Here is a 24,095-nt window from a genome sequence, read left to right on the forward strand (position 1 = left end):
TTCCCTAAGGTATTCTTCGCCCAAATGGGGGACTTAAAATTAATAATGATACAATCTCCTTGAAATGTTGTATTCAGAGGGCCTATCCATCCTACCCGTTGCGTTAACAATATCTGGTTAGCCCCTGACAACGGGAAACCGCAGTTGTTAGACAACCAATGCTAAGTTTTATTTTTAAGTGCATCATGATTTTCCTGCTGGTCCTTCCTTAACTTAGGTACATTCACTAGGACTGCCACATATGCCCCACATTCAGGGGGTAAATCAATAGATGAAGGTGCTTTATTTGTTTCAGAAAGTAAAAAATCCATGGGTCAGGGAAGTCAATTCGGTGCTTTTATGTTATCCTGATGATGTCATTGCCCAACAACCAAGCTGTGTACAATTTAGAACCCTAAGCTATTTCGGGGTGGACACTTCAGAGTTAAGGTGGAGAAGCACCATCTAGTCCATTAGTGCTGGGCACCCTTGAACTCTGACCCTGAGTAACGCCACGTTTGGTGTTTCTGATTTGGCACAGCAAGCAGCGGCATACAGTTTCTCATTGATGAATTTGCCTTGTATTCTTTTCCCTCGGGTGTCCGTGCCTCCAGACTCACACGTCGCGAAGTGGAGGGCGCTGGAAGGACTCTCCACGGAAGAATGCTGTGTCCGACCTCCAGGACGAGCTGATGACAATACGTCTACGGGAGGCACAGTTCCAAGCAGAGAGCCGGGAGCTTCGGCAGCGAGTGGTCGAGCTAGAAAGCCAAGTAAGCGCCTGCCTCCGCCTGGATCAGGCCTGATATGTGGGGTGTGCAAGGGAAAATATATATATTTTTAGAAACTATTTGCCAACATACACATGGGCGCAAAAATCATTGGTTTAAGTTTCTGTTGGCATTGGCAGTGTGTTTTTTGGAGAAAGAAAGGCGCAGCGTCAAATAAGATCTCTAACCTATTGCATACATGCAAGGATAAAAGGGGGAGCATAATGATGTGCCACTGAACGTGTGCATCTGTGACAAGTTTTAAGTGGAGAAGGCGAGGCACAGGAAAGATAGCTGGTGAGCGATGGAGCGAAGGAATGGGGGAATGTTCCAGTCCAGCCAGAAAGGTAGGGTGGTTAACAGAAGGTCCCACCATACCCCAAAATGTGAAGAAAAATTATTTAAACCACAAATGTAAACTTTTGGGGAGCATCATCAAGTTTTTAAAAATTATTTCTTTGTTTTTCGGTTAGTTGTTTTGACATCCAAAAGTAACCAAATGTATACATCATTGTTCTGCTATACATTTTGTGGCAATGTTTACAACAGGAAAAATCAAGGTTTCTAGGTTTGAGAAGTATGGTTTTGTTTGAAGGAAGGCACAGTTAGTTGTTCTCTTAGATACTTTCTAGATAATTCTCGCATTTCTTGCTTTCGGTTATATTTTGTCAGAACTCATGGATCTGTATTTTCACTTTATTTCAGAATCAGATAAACGGCAATCTCTTGAATCGTAAGGAGCTGGAATGCAGGGAGCTACAAGAAAAGTTGCAGTCTGCCACAGCTCAGAACAAGGGGCTGCAGACTCAACTGAGCGAAGCAAAGCGGCAGCACGCTGTATCCGAGTGTAAGGTGAGTATGGGACGGGGATGAAAGCGACTTGAGAGTAGAAAACAATAAAACGGATGCAGAGTAAGTGCAGCAAATCAAGTAACAAGCCTGTATAGTGAATACCAGAAACAGAAAGCCCAGTGTGCTAAGTTGTTACAGAAAACCGACAGCCAAATGCGCAGAGACTAAAAGAAAGAAAGCAGGGTGACTATAGGGAATGGGGGCCCAAATGTGCAGGATAACTGCACGAAAATTAACACCAAAATTCGCAGTGACTACAGAAAGCGAAGAACAGAGTTACTATTGGAAATCAAGAGCCAATTGTGCAGAGTATCCTCACTAAAATAATTACCAAATGAGTAGGGTAACTTAAAGAGAGCAAATATCAAATGTGCGCGTGACTACACGAAACTAGTTCTCAAAGAAATTTTACAAGTCTCAGAAATTCTGAATCTTAGGGCCACTTCAGAAATCCAAGGTCAAAATTTGTAAGATGATTACAATGAACCCTGAGCACCATGACTACAGGAGACCTATATCTCAGTACATAGTTACTATTGGAAATCAAGGGCCAAATATCGTATTGATTACAGGAAACAGCCCAATGCAGATGGACTACAGGAATTATTGGCAAGTCCAGAAATAGTAGAGGAAATGAAGTGCTTAATACTGCCGGCTGTGGTGACCATGGGCAAATGCGTGATGTGTAGTGGAAACCTAGAGCTGAATTCAGGAAGGCTACCAGAACCATTGGCAAATGCATGATGAGTAGAAAAAAATAAAAGGCAAATGCCAAGGTGGGGGCTGCAAGAACCAGTGGCAAATGCAGCATCAGTATAGGAAACCAAGCACCGTTTTGGGATCAGTGCAGGGAACTAATCATCAAATGCTGCATGCAAACAGGAAGCCAGGTGCTGAATGCCGGGGGCTATAGGTGATACGGTCAACTGCCAAATGTACAATAATAGGAAACCGAATGCAGAGGGCTATGGAGACCATGAGCAGATAGAGGATCTGTTCATGGAACACAAAAAACAAAGCTGATTGGGTTAAACATAAAAAAGCAAAGGTCAAATATATGCTATCAGAAGCCATTTCAGATGGCCACAAGGCAAGTAGGAGCTACTGGGCCCAACCGTGGGGTTTGAGGCCTTTTACTCCAGATGTCCCAGGGCCCGACCTACTATGGATCCTGGGCAACTGGGCCATTCAGCACCTGACTCTTAGTGGTAATACGCAGTCTAATGCTCCTCGTGAGGAGGTAGACACAAGGGGGTTGAACGCAAGCTCACATCTCCAAATACTCTCAGAAACAGCAATAAATAATAGTTCAGTCATATACTTGCTTTCATGAAAAAACGAGTACTTTTATATCAACACAAAGTAAAATATGACATTCACAAACAACACACACACAGTCCCCTGAGGTCATTGCTCTGTTGTTTCATTGCTGGGCCCCAGAGTCCCACTCCCCTCTCCCTAGCTGTACTGGTTATTCCACATTCACTATCGGCAACAATCAGGTTAAGCCCCGAGTCTCAGGAGTTCAACTCCGACTCTTTAATAAAGACAAAAGTGTTTCAGTGCCGAAGTGGTATCTTAAGGCAAATTCTTCCCTGGTCATCTGGCTCGTAAATCAGTTTTGTCCGATCCTTGTGATCGAAGTCTATGAGCACGGGCACCGAAGCTGCAGCAGCTGCCTCCGGTAAGTCTTTCACACTTGTCAAGAAGGGACAGTGGTGGGGTGTCCTCGAGTTCCTCACATGCAGTCCTGAAAAGGCAGTTGCTGGAGGGTTCTCGATGCTCTTCCGCTGCTGGTAAGTTTCTTGAGATCCTCCACACAGGTTGGGGGAGGGGGGTGGATGCAGTCACAGCTTTGGCCTGCTCGGCACAGCAGCAATCTTCTCTGCAGCCCTGCATGGTGTACAGGGTCGCAGACTTAGCTCTTTACACTGGCTAGGGCCTATCAGCACAGCAGCAATTTTCACAGCGGCCCCACCGTGCATACGGAGTCGCCGACTTACAGCCTGCACACAGGCGACAATCTGATTGACTCATTTGGTGCAGCAATGTTTGCAGCTCACTTCACTGCGGCCCTCCCCTGGCATGCACACAGGGAATGACCAGATCGGTGCAGCAGCCATCTCCTCAAAGCTCGCTACAGGGAACCAGTTGCCAAGATCTCTCACTGGACCTTGCTTTCGCTATGTTCCCAACACTCTCCTCTCTCTCACAGGTCACACTGGTTTTGGCAAGCAGGCAGGCGATGGTGCTCCATTATCCAGGGTAAGGTGGTCTTGGATTCCCTCAATAATGTCCCCTCACCTAGCTGGGATACTAGCAGGCCTTGATTTCTCAGTCCCGGTCATAGGCAGAGCTTTGCGGAGATTCTTCTCCTCGCACAGCTCCCCTTCTTATAGTCCATTTCGGACACCAAATGTGATTTAGAGTCCTGAATCTTTGAAGTTTTTTGTTGGGGTCTGCTTCTTTTTGAAGTGCTCTCTACTCTGTCCTGCCATTCCCCCTAAAAGCTGTCTGTCCCAGCAGGGGTGACTCAGAATCTGGTAGCCCCACAGCAACAGCCATGGGAGTGACTAGAGGTTCACACCTGGATGTCAGCCGCAACTATATATGTATTTAAAGGCTAATTCAGGGCATCAGCCCTACTCTTTATGATTCTCTTTATCAGCCCCATCGCTTTCCAGAGTTGTCCCTAGGCCCCTTCCCAATGACCTCTATCCCAATCAAAGAGCAAGTGTAATGAAGAGACTGTCTCTCCCTTCCTCCAGTGTGTTCCACCCAGCTTAAAGGAATGCAGCAATCCACAAATCAGTTTGACGGGATTCCTCTCCCTCCTCTCCTCATGTTCCTCCAGTCAGCCCTGGGTCTCCCACAATGGAACCCAGAGTATTCCATGTATTCACAGGCACACATACACCCAGCACTTGCATATAATATACATACACTGCACAACACTGCATTATCTATGTATTGTACCACTCACAGGCAACCAAGCACCCAGCACCTGTATACCACACATGCACTGCGCAGCACTATACACTACCCCTCCTGGTCCAAACAGACCGTAGTCCGTGATACAGGCCTATATCGTGGTGCACAGACATGATTCATGTTTCCCATTACAACAAAAATCAGAAGTCAGGATCCAGACATTCTTACAGTTGGGGAACTTAAGGCAGGGATTCAAGAGCTTGACATATCTGCAAAGTGACAACATGGAAGCCAGGGAATTAGTGCAATGATAGATAGTACAAGAAGAAATGTCAAACACAACAAAAGCACTCAAACTAGGGTAAAGTGCAGTTGTGTGAGAGACAACAAAGTGGCAAGTGCAGGATGATTTCAGAAAACCCAGTGCAAGGTGAATATGGGAAACTAGTACCCAATCAGACTGTATTACTGTAAATTAGAGTCGAATGCAAGGTAACAGTGATAAATAGGGTATGTGAGTTCCAATCAGGATTTATCCCACCTCCATGTACTTCCCACTAATTCCCTTTTTCCTTATTAGAGTAAAGAGGAGGTGATGGCTGTGCGCTTGCGAGAAGCCGACAGCATGGCTGCAGTGGCTGAAATGCGACAGAGGATAGCAGAGCTGGAAATTCAGGTAAGGGTGACACCCCAGTATAACACAAACTTTAGATTGAAGTGAGAATAACAGCTATGCTTGCTGAGAAATAGATCCAGTTCATTGAGCAGGAAAGTGAGTGAGATGATGTTGACACCACCGTTATACCTGAGCTGCAGACTAAGTTTAAGGTGATAGAAGATTTTTCTGCATTGTAGGGCCTTATTAATTGTCACAAACGTTAGAATAATTCCCTGCTACGATGGGTACCCCGGAACTCTTCATTCACAAATTGTATCCACAGAAGGTGCACAAAATTAACATGTCCTTTTAAAGCAGAATCTTCTAAATAGCCTATTTAGGATAAAAATAATATTGCAAAGCTACGCTGCAGCACCCTAATCGTAAACTGCAGCTTAAAAGTGTGTTGTATGAGGGTAAAAAGAGGCCTGTAAGGCATTGCATTAGCAAAAATTAAAATAAAGCCCTTCTGTGCCTTTAAAAAGTCTAGTTTCTTCCAAATCCAGCAGTTGACCCTCAAGGCCATTTCTTTTCTGGAGTCATGAAAACCCTGCCTAAGAATGCTTTGGGTGTTGTTTTTTTTTCTCCAATTTCCATAACTTTTACAGTCGGGACTTACATTTTTCAACATTAATCAACATTGCACCTCACTGGAAAACATTTACCAACTTCATTTGGGTTTTCCAATTATTTTTTCTAGTCATGGTGCCTTCACAAAGAAGCTTAAGATCCCCATCAAGTCTTTATGGTCTGCATCCCAAGTTGACAATCCACTACTGAATGTGGACATTTTGTTAAAATGTCCTTAACGACATTTAAAGATTGCAAAGGCATCAGACTGAGGGACAAGCTTGAAGGCCTGAATGCCAAGGAGAAGGGAAAATAAAAAAGAGGCTCAAGAGAGAGATGTTTGGTTACTGTGACTAATCCAGCAGTTCCAAATGACCCAGAAAGAGGGCAATCCAGTGAGATGAGATACAAATGGGTAAAAAGGAGACATCAACATTCCTCTCACTCCTGTCATTGTTGAAGTCGCTCAACGTGATAGACGTTGAAATCAGCTAAAGGTGCAGCACCAACATGTTGGCTGTCAGGAATTGGATCTTTTTGCAGCCAAATTGCCACCATTATTTGATGTCTGGAGTAACTTCCAAGTAGCAGCGTTCCATTGCCACCATCACCTTCTCGATCTGTGTCAGACCACTCGATGTCTGGGTATGCTTTGCTGCTGAGACATGTAGGTCCGTCATGGCACTCAACATTGGAGCATTATGCAGGTCTGTTCTGATGGATACATCTGCCAGTGGATTCCTCACCTTGTGAATATCCCCTGCGCCAGCAACATTCGGAAACTTTTGTAGCAGTCCACGCCGATGAGGTCGAAGATGACGTCACAGAGACACGGCTCCGCTCGCGACTCCGCTGACGTCACCGGCTCCATAAGAAGACCTCGTCGGCGTGATGACATCAGTTCCCTTTTTTCTGCGCCGTCGACGCCAATGGATTTCGGGACTCTCTCTGTAGCTATACTGGTTACTTTGTTTTCTGCTGGTATTCTTTGTCTTCTTCTGCAGAAATGTCTACAAAGAAGTCAGGATTTAAGCCATGTCATGAATGTGGGAAACACATGTCCATAACGGATCCGCATGACGACTGCGTGTGGTGCCTGTCATCAGACCATGATGTCGAGGGATGTTCTTGCTGCCGCAAGATGAGTTCCAAGGCTCTCAAGGAGAGGGAAGCAAAGCTTTTCATCGCGAGGATGAAGAAAGAAAAGAGAGGCCGGAGAAAATCGAGGTCAAGGTCGAGATCGGCGTCGAAGTCGACTTCGGGGCATGCTTCCAAATCCAGGAAGCACAAGAAGAAGAGGAGGCATTCGTCTCGGCGTCACTCGGATAAGGATGCGGCTCCGAGATCGACATCGCCCTCCCGACGCCGTAAGGACTTTGTGTCTCCCTCGCCCGTTCCGGATTCACCTGTTGGCCTGTCGTCACCTGTGGCTTCACCGGAACATTCTCCGGCTCCGGCCCTGGCTCCATCTCCGACGCCGGCTCCATCTCCGGCTTCGTCCCCGGTTCTGTGTGAGGAGCCTCCAGCCCCCGGTGATCCTTCGGCTCCACTGACTCCACCGTCGGCGCCGGTAGACCCGAGTCCGGTGATGCCTGAGCAGTATCCTATGTTCCCTGGACCAGGTCAGGACCCCACGCATTATCTTAATGCGATGTATGGAGTATTCTCCAGAGCCATGTACCCCTCTGGTGCACCTTCGGGTCCTATGGGTCCTATGGCCTTCAGTTTGGGAGTTCCTCAAGCCTATCCTCAGGCTCCCTTCATACCATTTTTTCCGGCGACGCCGTCTTGGCATCTACCGGCGCCGAGGACATAGACGCCGCTCCCTTCTTCACCGGCGCCGACTCGACCCCGTTCGAAGCCGGCTGTCCCTGTGGATCCACGTTCAACGCCAGCTCCGGTGCCGTCGGATTCGATCACAGCGCCGCCGACGCCGGTTATCAGAATCCGGTCTAGGAGGGAGGCTCAGAGGGTGCTGGATGAGCAAAGATACCCTATGGAGGAGGTAGAAGAAGGGGAACTCACGGAGTCGGACGATGTTTTTGAGGAGTTGAAGGAGGCTAGTGGCCTGGACTTGTCACCCAAATGGGAGATGACTCCTCCTTCTGATGCCCCTTCGAAGGATGTGGCGCCCTACCATGCCGTTATAAGAAAGGCAGCTGAACTTTTAGATCTGCAGTTACCTTCTGCCGAGTTCAAACCGAACATCTTAACGGAAGTTCTGCACTCTCCTTCTGCTGTTTCTGAGCCTCTGCTCCCTTTTAACGACGCCATCATAGAGCCAGTGATGGCGGCGTGGCGTAAGCCCTTTTCTGCTCCGGCAGTTTCCAAAGTCATAGCCAGGAGGTATAGGGCGGCTCCGGGAGACCCAGAATTTTTAACATCTCATCCGTCTCCTGAGAGTCTGGTTGTTCAGGCTGCATGTGCAAGAAAATCCTCGGGCTCATTTCCTCAGGTCCCGAGTGACAGGGAAGCAAAAAAGCTAGATCAGTCGGCCAAGAAGGTCTTTTCTTCGGCCAGCATGGCTCTCAAATCAACGAATGCCACCTGTCTCTTGGGACGTTATATACATGCTCTCATGGACTCGGCTAAACAGCTAGCCCCAAAACTATCTGAGGAGGATAGGGTTGGTTATAATGAGATCCTTTCGGATGTCCAGGCGGCGGCGCGTCAGGTGATCCAGAGTGGATTGGACACAGCCGACTCGGTGGCAAGAGTCATGGGATCTTTTCTTGCCACCAGGAGGAGTGCATGGCTTAAATCATCGGAATTCTCCCCTGATGTCCAGTCAACACTCATGGACTTGCCTTTTGATGGCTCTGGTCTTTTTGGCAAGAAAGCAGATGCTGCGCTGGAAAGATTTAAGGCGAGTAAGGCCACGGCTAAATCTTTGGGCCTTCAGACTCAACCAAGAGGCTCATTCAAGAGGTACAGGGGCTTCGGAAGGTCTACCTTTCGTACATACAGACAGCCACAGCAGCAGCAGCAAATCACTCTGTATAAGGGTTACAGAGGTAGAATCAGGGGTCGCACTCGTGGCCGACAGCTCTCCTCCTCCTCCTTAGCCCCTCCCACCACTGCAAAGCAGCCCTAGATCCACCATTCTGGATCATGTTGGTCCTGTGGGGGGCCGGCTTACCCATTTTCTACAAGATTGGGAATCGGGTACTCCAGACCTTTGGGTTCTAGATCTTATAGAAAATGGGTGCGCCCTTCACTTTCAGGAATTCCCTCCAAATTACCCTCCTTGTCAAGGGGCTTGCCTAGAGGACCACCGTCTCCTCCTACAGGAGGAAGTTCTGACGTTAGTAAAAAAAGGTGCGATAGATGTGGTTCCAGAGGAGAAGAGGGGTCAGGGATTCTACTCCCGGTATTTCCTGATTCCGAAAAAGGAGGGCAGATTGCGTCCAATATTGGACCTCAGGATCTTGAATCTTTATCTGAAGCAAGAGAAGTTCAAGATGCTCACCCTTGCGTAGGTTCTTCAAGCGCTGAATCAGGAGGACTGGATGGTGTTGATCGACTTGCAGGATGCGTATTTCCACATCCCCATCCTGAAGTCGCACAGGAAGTATCTCCGGTTTACGGTAGGGTCGCAACATTATCAGTTTGCGGTCCTTCCGTTTGGTCTTACTACTGCAACTCGAGTTTTCACGAAGGTGATGGCAGTGGTGGCAGCCCATCACAGAAGGTCGGGAATTTCGGTTTTCCCCTATCTGGACGACTGACTGATCAAAGCAGAGTCTCCAGAGAAGGTGCTTCATCATCTGCAGGTTACGACTCCGCTGTTGTGCAAATTGGGTTTTTCGATAAACGTGCCCAAATCTCACCTGGTGCCCTCTCAGCGCAACCTGTTCATAGGGGCGGTACTGGACACTACTGTGTGTCGAGCATTCCCACCTCCTCAAAGGATTCTCGACATACAGGAAATTATTCCTTTGTTTTACGATGGAGCGGTCGTTCCAGTCCTGAAGGTCCTTCGTCTGCTCGGTCTGTTTGCTTCCTGCATTCTGTTGGTCAACCATGCACGCTGGCACATGAGGGCGCTCCAGTGGTGTCTCCGCAGGCAGTGGTATCAACACAAAGGAGATCTCAGGGAGTCTGTGAGGATCTCCAGAGAAGCTGCGGCGGATCTATCTTGGTGGAGTGTAGAGGGCAATCTGTCTCAAGGAAAGCCCTTCCATCTACCCCCATCTGTGGCCACGGTGATTACGGATGCCACCACTTTAGGGTGGGGTGCGCATCTGGGGGATCTGGAGATCAAGGGTCTTTGGTCTCCAGAGGAAAGGTTGCTTCACATCAACCTTCTGGAATTGCGGCCGATACGTTTGGCACTCAAGGCCTTCCTCCCTTCCCTTCACGGTCAGTCAGTTCAAGTCCTGACGGACAACACTGCCGCGATGTGGTATGTCAACAATCAGGGAGGAGTGGGGTCTCTTTGTCTCTGCAGAGAGGCTCTGCGTCTCTGGTCCTGGGCTCTGGATCAGCAGATTTGTCTGTTGGCAAATCATCTGGCCGGAGTTCTGAACGTGCGTGCAGACAGTCTCAGTCGGCAGTTCTCCGCCGACCACGAGTGGAGGCTTCATCCAGAGGTGGTTCAACATGTTTTCCGGATGTGGGGAACCCCTCGGGTGGACCTGTTTGCCACTCACGAGAACGCTCACTGCCCGTCTTTCTGCAGTCTCCAGTATCCGATGCAGGGAGCATTGGGGGACGCGTTTCAGTTGAGATGGGACTCACATCACCTTTACGCGTTTCCTCCCATACCCTTGATTCCTCAGGTTCTGAGGAAGGTTCGCCAAGACGGGGTCCAAGTCATATTGATCGCCCCGGATTGGCCAAGAAGGGTGTGGTATACAGATCTTCTCCACCTCTCCTCATGCCCTCCGCTCTGTCTCCCTCTCAGGGCAGACCTCCTCTCGCAGTCGGAGGGGCAGGTTCTACACCCCCACCTCCAGAGCTTACACCTTCATGCCTGGAGATTGAACGGGGCATCCTGAATTCTTTTTCTCTCCCACCAGATGTTGTAGATGTAATTTTGTCTGCCAGACGTCATTCCACCAAATCTATCTATTCCTATAGGTGGTCTAAGTTTGTGCTCTGGTGTGGGGAGAAGTCAATTGATCCTATGAGGGCTTGTTTATCTGACATTCTGCAGTTTGCACTTTCTCTTGCTCAGCAAGGTTTTGCTGTAGCCACTGTAAAGGGTTACTTATCAGCTTTGTCGGCATTCCTTTGCTTGCCGGATCAGCCATCCTTGTTTAAATCGCCTATTGTTTTACGATTTCTAAAGGGCCTTACAAACAAGTTTCCTCCTACTCCTTTTATTGTGCCTCAATGGGACTTAAATCTTGTCTTAACTTATCTGATGGGTTCTCCCTTCGAGCCCTTACACAAGTGTCCCTTGAGACTGTTGTCTTTCAAGACGGTTTTTCTCATTGCGATAACCTCGGCAAGGAGAGTAAGTGAGCTTCAAGCTCTGAGTTCAAAACCTCCGTTTTTGACCAGGGCTGCTTTTCTGCCTAAGGTGGTAACTCCTTTCCATCTGGGGCAATCCATTACCCTCCCTACCTTCTACCCTCCCCCTCACCCTTCCAAGGAGAAGGAGCGGCTTCAACGCTTGGACCCTAAGAGGGCGGTGAGCTTCTACCTTGACAGGACAAAAGTCTTTCGAGTTGATGACCAGCTCTTCGTGGGCTTTGTTGGCTGCAGGAAAGGCAGAGCGGTGCACAAGCGCACCCTTTCCAGATGGATTGTCTTGTGCATCAAGATATGCTACTCTTTGGCTGGTAAGGAACCTCCAGAGGGTTTAAGGGCTCATTCCACTAGAGCTAAGTCTTCCACTTCTGCTTTGTCTAGAGGTGTTCCTGTGGAGGACATTTGTAGGGCGGCAACTTGGGCCTCCCTTCACACTTTCGCAAAGCATTACTGTTTGGATTCTGAGGTGAGGAGGGACGGACATTTTGCTTGTTCCGTCCTTCAGGACTTTCTGGTATAGAAGGGTGGACACCCTCCTGTGGGAGTGGGACTGCTGTGGGAATCTTTTCACAAGGTGAGGAATCCACTGGCAGATGTATCCATCAGAAGAACAAGTTACTTACCTTCGGTAACGCTCTTTCTGGTGGATACAGTATCTGCCTGTGGATTCCTCACTGACCCACCAGCCTCACCGTTGTCCACCCTTGTATACCTACAATTCTGATGATAGTGTTTCAAAATGTATTTGTTACTGTCAAAGGCAGTGTGTTATCTCTTTTGCCTTCCTATTTATTCTCCACACTGTGTGTGTTGCTTTGTATATTATGTACTGTGTATATATTGCTGTCAGTTCGTCCGTGTGCCTCGAAGGCACGGAAAAAAGGGCGGAACTGACGTCATCACGCTGACGAGGTCTTCTTATGGAGCCGGTGACGTCAGCGGAGTCGCGAGTGGAGCCATGTCTCTGTGACGTCGTCTTCGACCTCATCGGCGTGGACTGCTACAAAAGTTTCCGAATGTTGCTGGCACAGGGAATATTCACAACGTGAGGAATCCACAGGCAGATACTGTATCCACCAGAAAAAGCGTTACCGAAGGTAAGTAACATGTTCTACAGGTTGATGAGGATTTTATTATCATCTACCTCATCAATTGCAGAGGGTTCTTCACTAGTGAAGTGACTCGGGTTGTTCTTACACCAGATGCAGAACTAGCATCACTTGAACCTTTATCTTTTAGAGTTCCTGTGGAGGATCCAGCGCAGATGTCTTTGAGACCATTAAACTTGCAGCCACCAAACTCCATGTTACCTAACAGCAAAAGGCCTCCTATTAAGTAACCTTAGAATGATCCACCTCAAGGGCCAAATTCACCTCCGCTGCCGCAGAACAGTCCTCTTAGGAAATTCATCAGCCACAGAAGCATAGATGTGAAAGGTCACCTTCCCGGTCCCCTTTAAGTTCAACTGGATGGGAAATGGACACTTCTTTTTGAATTCCCACATCCTTTACTGGCTTGCCAGCTATGGTGCCTCCAGTGAATGACTTCACCACATTGCATAATGTCTTAGCCAATGGCACCACAAAACTGAAAAATCTTGTAGTATCTCCACACGAGGTATTGGTGTAATTGTGGAGACTCTACCATCTCATTGTATGGCCAGATCGTTACTTCCAAACCTTGCTGGTCTCTTGAAGGCAGAAGAGAAAAACTATTTAACCCTAGCTTCTACTAAGGCTGCAACTCATTGGCTATGAAGAAAAACAGGCCTCCAGGACCTGGCATTCCTTCAGATTGACCAAAACCCTGCTGACACTATGACACACGTTTAAAGCATCAGCAATAGGAAAACCCCATTCTTGAGCTCCTGAAACATTTGCTCCCCCAAAAAGGAAAGCAAATGAATGGACACTGCAGGGAAACGGATCTGTTGTATTGCTGCTACTGCCTTTACAGCGGACAGTGCTACGGCACTCTTAGGGAGACATGGTTGGAACTTTGCAAAAGTTTACAGAATTCTGCAGAAGAGTTGCCTAGCAAAAAATGACAGGATTTCACTGAGGTAATATAGGAAGGCCTACTGATTTTGAATCTGATTATAATTGCATGAATAGACTCTGCTGATATGGCAGTGTAGGAGTACGACCATGGCATTACTATAAGAAAGTCATCATTGCTAGAACTGACATCTCTGAAACTAGATGCACAATTAAAAATCCTTAATACGTGTCAAAATCTGAGGAGGTTGGCTGGAATACTGGGGAAGTGAAACAGAGCTGGGTGGAGACGAAGATGATTCACCATCTATTATATACAAAGCCTCTCGCTTGTTTAGAAGCAGGACTGTGAAATAAACAATTTGGTGCAAGAGGAGTTGTTATGCTATGTTAGAAGGTGTTAGACCTACCGATTTTTAGGTCTCGCCTGACCCAGCGCATGCGCTGGTCTGGCGAGACTTATTGAGAGGGCTATAAAAAGTGCTACCAGGCCATCCTAGAGCTACAGTGCATGTGTGCGGGCGCGCGCTGCGCTTGACCGCGATTACTTTCACTTTCGCGGCCGCTTGGCAGAGCCAATAGGTCTCGCTTTTGGGACCTTATAAGTATTTAGTTATGCAAATGTTGCATGGCTAAACACTTATAAGGTCCCAAAGGCGAGACCTATTGGCTATGCCAATGCTTGTTTACTTTTCCATTCTGTGGGTCTTTGCTATTTGGACGACTTATGGAAAAGATGGTCTGCACGGAAAATGGAGGGGATACATTAGAAGCAGTGGTCTAGGAGGCTCGCTTGGTTTATGGTGCACACTTATTTAAGTGATGCACCCAGCACTATTCCAGAAAACCCTCATGGTGAGTTTAGTGGTATTTGATAACCATAGAAAAATCTCTAAAGTGGTAGCTGTGACGAGCAGCCTTCAGGCTTATCTTGAAGGAGTGTTAATCAGCTTGTTTCACCAGTTTAATCATGTAGTGAAGGCTAAATAACCACACAGTGCATATATAAAATATTTCCATTTATTACACAACACTCACTAGCACATTGGTATATCTCCTACCCAGAGATATCAACACAAATACACAATTACAATAAGGTAAGTGGGAGAGGAGTTGGCCTAACGGCTAGGGCAGTCGACCTCGAATCTGGGGAACCGGGTTCGAGTCTCAGCAATGACGCTGAACATCCTGTGATTCTGGGCAAATCACCTAATCTCCCCATGCCTAACGAAAATAAATGTGTCCTCATGTAACGCAACTGGTGCTATGAAAGGCGCTCTGATACCCGATACCTTCTGGTCAAGTTTGCGCTATATAAAAACTCCGTAAAAAACAGCACAAAATGTTGTGGTCTCCAGGGTGAGACCAAACCATATCTTAAGAAAGTGGAATGCGACTGCGACCGAAGTCGGGACTTGGACCAGGAGACTCCGAGAAGCTTGGGACACAAGGAACCACCAAAGGTAAGTATTAAGAACCCAACGGAGGCTGTGTGCAGAGTGGAAACATAGCCGTGTGTCCAATAGAAGTCAACGGGGAAGTCGCATTTGCAGTTTTTAAGAAGAATGACCCTTCCGAGTGGACCCTGAAAAAACCCTGTAGAAGACAGAAAGTTGGAGAGTCATCCCACCCGTGGATATCCCAAAAACTGGGATAGCTACACCAGGGAAGCCGGGTGCAAAGTGACATCGGAAACCGCCGTAGACCACAATGGAGGATTTTAAAGACAATGCCTCTGGAGAAGACTGAAAGAGTCCTGTGGAATCCAAGGCTGGATTCTTTAAGAAGAGAACCTGTAAGCAGAGGGGACAGAGTTTATGCCACTCTGAGGTGACCAGGAGGCACAGAAGAGCAATGCCCACCGATGACGGACGGTTCAGAAGTGCTGACAATGACATTGTTGCTGCAGCTGTGAGGACCAGGAGATGCTGAGGAAGACAATGAGGCGTGCATAAGCTGTCCCACGTCAGAAGTCGAGCACCAGGGACCTGGTGTCCGGCGGGAGCACCAACAAGCCTTGGTTGCTGCAACTGGCGTGGAGAACAAAGAAGCAACATTGGGACCAGCAAGATTTAAGGAACTCACCACAACCAGGAGAGTCAAAGCAGGTACCGAGCAAGCAGGGGAGCCCACTGAAGTAGAAGACGACCCTTAGGAGGTTCCACAGGCCAAAGGCACAGGAGTTACAAGAGGACCGCAAGCAGCTCACCAAGAAGGATTGCCCATGGTGCAGAGGATGCGGTGAGGATGCTGTACTTGGCAGGAAGAGATGATGGAGCTTCTTGTAGCCCGAAGATCTCTAGAGTGCAGAGCGAACAAGCCCTGGCAATGGCAAGTCGCAGCAGTGCACAGGGGTTCTTTCCCAGCAGTTCCGACAAGGGATACTGGCCTAAAAATTGCAGAGAGGACAGATCAGGTCTTGAGGGAGTTGCAGAACCACCACCTGTGTTGCTAAGCCTTTTGAAGTCTGTGGAACGTCATGAGCAGCAGACTAATCAGGTTATTTGCGGTGCCTGCAGATGCAGTGAAGCGACTCATTCACTCAAAGGGAGGTTACTCAGGTGTCCTTGATGCCCACAGGTCTGGGGAAGATCCTGAAAATAGCACAGAGACAGAGGACAAAGAAGAATTGCAGAACAGCGAGACCAGGAGCAGCAGGAGTCTTCCTTGATGCAGACTCAGCTCCAGGCGATGTCCAAGTGTCCAGATGGATGAAGAGCGACGTGGTTTCAGGCTTAAGTCTTGTCCCATGATGAATCTGAAGAGCCACCCACAGGTAAGCCCTTAAGTACCCTAGGGAAAGTGTTGGAACGACTCAACCTCCCAGAGAAGGGGCTGGACAAAGGGAATGATACTCCCATGTCTTTTGTCCAGTTTTGCACCAGAGCGGGAGCCAGGGGCTCCCTGCAGTGTCTCAAACTGGAGTATGCAAGGAGGGCACCAAATGTGCCCTTCAAAGTAGTCTGGTGGCGTCCCCACCACAGCCTAATACACGAAGTCCTATCTGGGAGGTGGTCAGGAAACTTATTGTTCTACCTTCCTATACTTGAGCTTGGCTCACAGCAGGAGGGCAGAATTATGTCTGTGGTTGGCAGCAGCACTAGCTTGTTGTCAGACCCTGAAAGGCTGTTACCGGTAGTACAGGGGAGTACCCCAAGGTAGCCCCCAGTACACGGGATCATACTTCCAATACTGGAATCGGTGTTAGGATATGATTCCAAAATGCTAGATACCAACATGACCAATTCGGTACAGCCACTATATAGTTAGATATCTCGTAATGACTGATGTCCACAATATGTACCAAAATGGCTGACCCCACTTACAAAGCCTGGAGAATCGACTCTGGGGTTTGTAGGGATGTCCTTCTCATGCAGGGCACCCTCAAACTTACTAACAGGCACCCTGCCCTGAGGACTGAAGAGCCTGCCATAGGTGTGACTTATAGGTTCTAAGTGTAGTGACCTCATATATAAGGAAACTTATATCTGTTGTGAGAGCTACAAGCACCAATTCACACAGGCTGCAATGGCAGGCCTGTAGTCTCAGTTTGAGTGGGCTCACATGGTTAGCACAATACAGGCTGCAGCCCATGGGAGACCTCTGAGGTACCTATGCCCTTGGTTCCTTAGTGCCATATATTAGGGACTTACAAGGGTACACCAGTAGCCAATTGTGGATGTACAACAGTATTGACCATGGTCAATTTAGGGAAAAGGCACAGCAATTGAAGTCTAGATTAGCAGGGTCCCAGTCAGACTATTCAAAAAAACATAGTGACAGCAGCAAAAAGTGGGGGTAACTATGAAAGCAGATCCTACTTTCCTACAAGTAGGTTAGAGGAAAAGAGAAAGAACTATAGGTCTCCGTAGGACCATAAAGACTGCAGATACTATACGGTGTAGATGGTTCAATCCCCTTGATGACCCTCCTAGCCCCATCAGCAGGAGCATTAGAAGAGGTGCTCCATCCATCATAAGCAAAGTGCCAATGAAAGATCATTCAACCAGCTGCAGTCGGTCAATGCTTTTTGACAGCCACCATCCAACACCAGAAAATGATTTGTCCATTTTCCCCTTTGTGATCCACACCAAAGGAGGGGTTGTATCTCATAGCATCTAAAAGATTGATGAAGCATATCAAGCAACAAATGGGTTTGAACAATTGTGCAGGATGTATACTTGCTTTGTTTTAAAGCATTGCCCCCCCTAATACCAGAGGCTTCTAAGCCAACATATCATCTAGCCGACCTGCAAAAACAACCAGCTATTTTACTGAAGAAGACAGCAATGGAACCAGTCCCCAGTCTCAGTGTAGAATTTAATCTATTCAAGATACTAATCAGAAAGACAGAACCAAAGAAGGACATCAGACCCTCCCTACTCCTGTGAATATCCAACAATTGAATCAGACAGGAAATATTCCATGTGCTAGTATTACATAAAATTGTCCCACCTCTGAGGACAATGCAGTTGATCATCAGAATGCATGTTTCCATATCCCCATCATTAGAAAAGCACAGAAAGTTTCTTTATTTTCTGGAGAGGGACGATTCACATTCTGTATGTTGTCCTTCCTTTAGGACGAAGTGTGTTCTTTGGACCTTCTTCCAACGCATGATGGTGATATTGGGCTACTTGTACCACCACAAGTATATGTGTATCCATACCTGAACTTTTGGCTTTTCAATGACTAAAGGAAGATCTTGAAGGAACAACCTTTGTCCTCCGTTGATTAGGTCTACAAATCAATTATCAGAAATTAACACTATCACTGGTTTAGACCCTGACTTGCTTGGGAGCAAATCTGGACACAAAAAAAGAAAAAACGTGTCCTTCAGAGTGCAAAGTATCATCCATTTGTGAAAAGTGTCAACTTCTCTAGAGGTTTCTAATTCTGACAGCATGTCCTATTTCAAACACTGCTTGGATCGATGGTTTCAAGCATTGCACTTGTGCCAAATGCAAGACTTCATATGAGCCCACTATAACAGCGTTTGGAGGGGAAACAGGCTCAGAGGAAGAATGGGGATGACTAACTCAAATTTGTTCGAACAGCAACAGTCTCAAGTCTGGTGGTGTAAAACAAACAACCTTCTGCAGGGAATGCCATTTCATAGATAAATTTCTACTCATATGCTTTTAATGGATGCTTTATTACTAGGATGGGGTGCTCACCTTGGGCCTTTGTCTGTTCAAGCATTGTAGACTTAGAAAGAGCATTCATTTCAGATCAATTCAGACCAGGCACCTTTGGGCTTACAGCATTCCCGGCTGTCTCTGACAGTGGGTCACATTTTAGCAAAAATGTATAAAACCTCCATCTCTTTCAGTATTCTTCAGTAAACCTTCTTTTCCAGCTGAACGATTTCTGCACTCTTTAGAAGCAAGGAGAGTTTTATTATTCTTTCCAGAGAAAACAAAATCAATTAGGAAGTGTAATCAGCTTTTCCTTGACTTTGGTATAATTCATACATGCGTAGTGACCTCAAAACAGCCAATCACTCAGTGCATTGTTGCTTGCTTCTCTTTGGTATTAGGTGGCGAATAAGACTCTGCTTCCGAAGGACATGGCTTGTTCAACCAAGGGAAAGCAGGTTCTATAGCCAGCTCGCAAAATATTCAGTTAGAGGAAAATTGTTGAGCAGCTTCTTGAAAACCGGTTCATACATTTCAGGAAAAACACTTCTTCATCCTACCCACCCCTTTTAAGGCTGGGTGTTCCAGAATTGGGCAATGCATATAACAGGAAATTTAGTTGAACCAGAAGCTTTATCTTCATGCCTTTCCACTACCAACAGGATACTTCTTGAGTTAAAAGAATAATCTTCTAAGAAATCTGGTGTAAGAGCTTCACCAGAAGGAGTTTGAAGAAACATTTTGCAGTTCCGGTAGTACTGGATTACAAAGGTTTACTTAGTTTCCACCATAGTTGGCTCTTAAGTCCTGGAACAGTGCATATGAAACAAAAAGTTGTGGTCAGGTGTTTTCTCTCACCATCCATTTCTGATGGGTTTTCCCATTGTTTCCTCACCGTGTGAATATTCTCCTGTTACCAAACTGTATCGGGAATCTTTTTTCCACCAGTCGTTCCTATGTACCACTATGTGGTGCCATCAGCTTCAGCTACGACTCTGCAGCCCTGGATGTGATGACATCAGGCCATATAAGACATCAACTATCATGCAAGCGTCCGTTTCTGGTTTTTTTTTTCTTCTTCTTTTGTAACTCACCAACACGTGTTCCAGAGCTCTTTTTGGTGCTTGGACCAATGGAATCCCTCAGTTTTCTACAGGGAGTTGGTCACATATCTCCTCCTAAGGATTCTGTGGATCTGTCTCAGATGCCCTAAGAAGATGCCCTTGTCATACCACGCAACATCAGCATGTGGTGTGTAGGTTCTCAGCATAATACCCCGGACAGAAACTCCTGTGCCTTGATGCTCCTTTTGAGCATTTCTAGTTTAGTCCAAACTTTGGTTGGTCAATATGGCTGGGAGGACCACCACTCCTTCAGATAAGTCTCCTAATTGGGAATGATGTCTGAAGGAAACCCACCTCACATATATAGTGCACCACAATAGGGTACACTGTGCAGAGAGGTCGAGGAGAACCTTATTGGTTTCCAGAGGCAAATGTGGATAATACTAACGCTCTATTTTGTGGTAGTGTGGGCGAGCAGTTAGGCTTATCAGAGGGTAGTGCTAAGCATTTGTTGTACTCACAGAGTCAATAAATGATACCCACACTCAATGAGCGAAGTCGAAACCGAATGAGGAAAACAGTACTTTTCTTTATATAAATATTTAGACCAAGAACTTCGGGTACAAGGTAGTTACTTTTCGCAGTATAGGAAAATCACAGTAAATGCAAGATTCACAGTTGTCCGCAATTACGCACAATACATTCTCTATGGAAGGAAAAAGGCAATCAGAAAGTCAATGCAATACAGTTACTTTAGTGGTCAACCTTTTGGAATTGCAATTGGAAGGTTTGGGGCCACGGTCCAAAGTTCCATGGCCAAGTTCTCAGTTGCTTCCCGGATTTCACCGGGAGCAAGGAAAAAGGGCGCTTTGTAACTGGTGCTACAAAGAAAGGGGGCCGTCAGCAAAAGTAAAGCAAAGAGGGACTTGTAGGCAAGTCTGAGGGCTCTCAAGGTGGAATAGAGGTCGCAAGTGCTCTAGGGCCACAGGAGCACAGCTGGTTCGAAGATGCCAGGACGGGCTGGTTGCCTTGAAGATGTGCAGCTGGGCACTGGCATGCAAAGATGCACCTCACGGTCAGGGGCTGGCATAATGGAGTGACAATTCTGGATCTGCTGGGCCACTGCTGAGGCGGATCTCCTGAGTTCTGATGTCTCGTGTCGGGTGCTGGCTTGCTGTAAAGTTGGAGTCTGCCTGGACTCGGTTTTGTAGGTTTTTGCAAAGAGGGGTCCAGTACCCTGGGTATTCTTGCCTTTCAGCTCCAGTGGGTTCTGGGCCCTCAAGATTTGGTGCAGATGCCGAGCTGACCCTCCAGAGCAGGAGTACCTTTGGCAGGCGCCCAGGGATGTTGGTTGGACTGGGGAGCTGGATGACACTGGAGCGGACATTGCTGTTTTTGGGGTCTCTGGCTGCAGGGAGATAGCTTCTCTATCTCAAGGGAGCACCTTGGCGATTTGTGAAGTGCTGATGATTTTTCGGGTTTTTGGAGGCCACACAGTGACGAGGCAAGCTTGAGGATGGCGATTGTCAAGTTCTGTGGTGGTAGGCAGGAGTTTGCAAGGCCTGCAGTTCTCGGTCCAACAGCCTTTATTCATTCGTCTTCTTCTTGTGTCCGTGGTTACTACTGTTCAGTGTCTGGGGATGCCACCTTAATACTGCATTTAGGGGTGTTTACAAGGGAGGGACAGGTAGTGGCCAATGGGCCCCTGACCTGGGGTGTCTACGCCTTCTATTCTGTCTACTTCATGTGGGAGGGGGACATAGCCCTAACCCTGATTGGAGAAGTCCCACCATCTTCAAGATAGTGGGTACTGAAAATTGTGCTTCACCTTGCCTCCAACACCTGAGGGGTGAAGTTAGCAGAGGGGAGCACACCTCCTATTCTTTCTTTGTTTTCCTACCTGTCTTCCCTGCCAAAAAGGCGAAGGGCAGGAGGGGGGCCTTCTTCTTCTGTCAGGAGAGGCTGGGGTCGCGTTTTAAAGGCAGCACAGCCTGAAGCTTCCCACCAAAGATGGCTGTTCCTGACCCTGGGAAGGTGTGAACACTTCTGCTTGGGGCAGGCATTGTTCTCGACTTCTGAGCGCGCAGGCGCTCACCCCATGAGGTCAGAGCTCTGTCTGGTGGTGACAGGTTGGCTTAGGCTAGTCGGTGACTACACAAAGGGTTGGTAGGTTTCGGGTTACCCCTCTATGGGTTCCTCTATGTACAGTTATTAATAAATCTGACACTGGTCAGTGCAGTTTCATTAAGACAAGATGTTTGGTACCAAACACCCCATACCACAGTGAAGCGATCATGGAGCTGGGAAACTCGTAATGAGGACTGTCCAGCCCATGTACCCACTATGGCTTCCCTGTTCACTCCAAGAATCAACATGGATATTGCAAGTGTGTATCTGCTTATGCAGATATGCCCTCACTGGAGGTATAGTGCTCCCTGCCTTAGGGCTATAAGTCCTGCTATAGGGGTGTCTTACCTATATCCCATGCAGTGTCTGTGGGCATGGCACACAGTGATGTGTGCCATGTCGACTCTTCAGTCTTGTCTTCACCAAGACACACAGTCTGTAATGGCAGGGTGCACAGCCTAGGCAAGGGCACCCTGGGTGACACAATTTGTGCTGCTGCCCTTGAGGTCCCTCTTGAGTGCCAATGCTCTAGGTACCAAGGGTACCATTTAATAGGAACTTACAAGGGACACTGAAGTTGTGCCAATTGAGAAACAAAAGGTACAGTTTAAGGAAAGATCTCTGGCACAGGGGACCTGGTTGGCAGGGACCCTGTGCACTTCCTGTCGAAGTTGCATCATTTTCCAGGCAATAATTGGGGGCTAACCATGTCCAGAAGAGGCACTTTCCTGCAATGTCACAAGAGATTTTTCCATCAAAAATACAGCAGAAAGGAGATTATAAAAACAGTCCCACTACCTGGATCTTTCAATATCCTGGAGGCTTGTTCTGATCATCAGGGACAATTTGCATGCTTAAAAAGATAAACTCCCAACTCCTTCGGCTGACCTCCACAGGCTGAGGACATGATAGATCTATTCATGATGACTTTACTGCGAGGGTCACCTCCCTAGCGTGTGGCCCCACTGCTCTGGGTTTGCCTTTACGTTGGCCCCATCTGACTGGCAATTTTATAGATTGGACTCTAAGGGCCAAAAAGTGTTTACAGTGCGAAGTGAGAGGCTTCCGGAAGCAAATACTATCTGCTTTCTGGGCCACTATATCTACACTGTTTTGCACCGTTTTGGAGCTGCCAAACTAACCATTCTCCAGCGAATCTTCATTTGTGGTCATAAGCACTGAATTGTCTCCCCCACTCGTGGGATCCTGGAGCACTATTTATCAAATATAGGCCCCAAAAAATGTAATAGAAAAAAGCAATTTTTATAAAGCTATAGTATTTTTGACAACCTATATCAGTCCATTTGCACTTGTTTTCCTAAAAAAAAATAGTATCTAATTTTTTAAAACATAAAAGGTCTGTGTATTTTTAGGAGAGTGACAGGAAACTAACAAACCATTTTTAAAGGAAGGATGAGAGTAAAAGAAGGGCAATGTAGGCAAAAAGGCTTTAAAACGATCACTGCCCATTTAGACGGAGGACTCTGCGCTTGGCAATTAAGCATGTTTATTGACAAGGTCCTGAAGCACAGAGCTCCTCCTTTTTTGTTTTTTCTCTTTGAAAGCCTTTTCAAACCAACTTTACTCAATGTCTTTCGGGATAGACTATATATTTTTTCTTACAGGAAAACACATAATTTTGCGTCATTAAATGCCCCCCCTTTTTCTCAAGTGTGGGAGGAAAAAAGGGCGAAATTGACCCTTATGATGTCTGTATAGGTTGCCTTCCCAGTGTCCATTCTCTAGAGTCTTTTCCATTGTTTGCCTGCAGGGGGAACAGCACAAAGTCAATAATTGGCGTCTGGAAGATCTGAGAGCTGTGAAAAAAATGCACCCTCTACCACAGCTCACTCCACTGTTTACAGAGACCTTTTAAACGTGAGATCCAAGGAAAGATCTTGACAAGAAAATACAAGGGCACCTAGTCAGCATCGAAATCCATCCTGTCGAGAGTCTGCCAATGTAAGGCAATGTTTAATTCAGGAGGAATGTTGATGTCGAAGGCTGATTCGATTTCAAAGAGGCATTTGATGTCAGTAAACAACGTCAGGCACTGGTCTGCAGGTTGGGACTGCAAGATGAAAAAGTGGAGATTACCACATACGGTAGATACTGACAACTCCAGAATATACCACCCTATCTCAGAACCTTCCCCTGCAGTTATCTTATCTTCTGCTCCCAGAGCTTTCCATGGGGGAGTCCCCTACTTCCGCACCAGCTTTGCCTGCTTCTCCTTTATGCCTGGTAGCTATTTACCCACTTAAATCCTGTAGTATGTTTTCCACTTCCTCATTCTGTCTCTCCTGTTTGGCATCTTAAAAAAACACCATCACTTACATTAAAATGCTGCACTCCGAGCAGATGTTCTAGGAGTTTTTACCATAGGCCACTGCACCACCACTCCAGATTTATGACTTCAGGCAGTAAAGAATGTCATGTTGTTGAAGATGCCCTTGTTGTTCGAGAACGTCACATGTATCAAGATCATCTTACTGCTCAACTTTGCACACATGTTTAACAGACTCTTTAGC

At 47.0% G+C, this 24,095-nt stretch overlaps 1 protein-coding gene across 2 annotated transcripts in view; it reads left to right on the forward strand.

Annotated features, from left to right (window-relative positions):
* The window catches only part of EVI5L (ecotropic viral integration site 5 like), a 1,383,225-nt gene that overhangs the window by 1,262,874 nt on the left and 96,256 nt on the right, over positions 1 to 24,095 (forward strand). For both annotated transcript variants that reach the window (XM_085654281.1, XM_085654282.1), the window contains 3 exons: positions 594 to 752; positions 1,455 to 1,601; positions 5,113 to 5,208. In XM_085654281.1, the coding sequence (XP_085510407.1) occupies positions 594 to 752; positions 1,455 to 1,601; positions 5,113 to 5,208 (402 nt within the window). The remainder of the gene's footprint in view (positions 1 to 593; positions 753 to 1,454; positions 1,602 to 5,112; positions 5,209 to 24,095) is intronic.

Source organism: Triturus cristatus, chromosome 4_1 (genome assembly GCF_964204655.1).
Source record: "Triturus cristatus chromosome 4_1, aTriCri1.1, whole genome shotgun sequence".
In the NCBI taxonomy this organism is placed as follows: domain Eukaryota; kingdom Metazoa; phylum Chordata; class Amphibia; order Caudata; family Salamandridae; genus Triturus; species Triturus cristatus.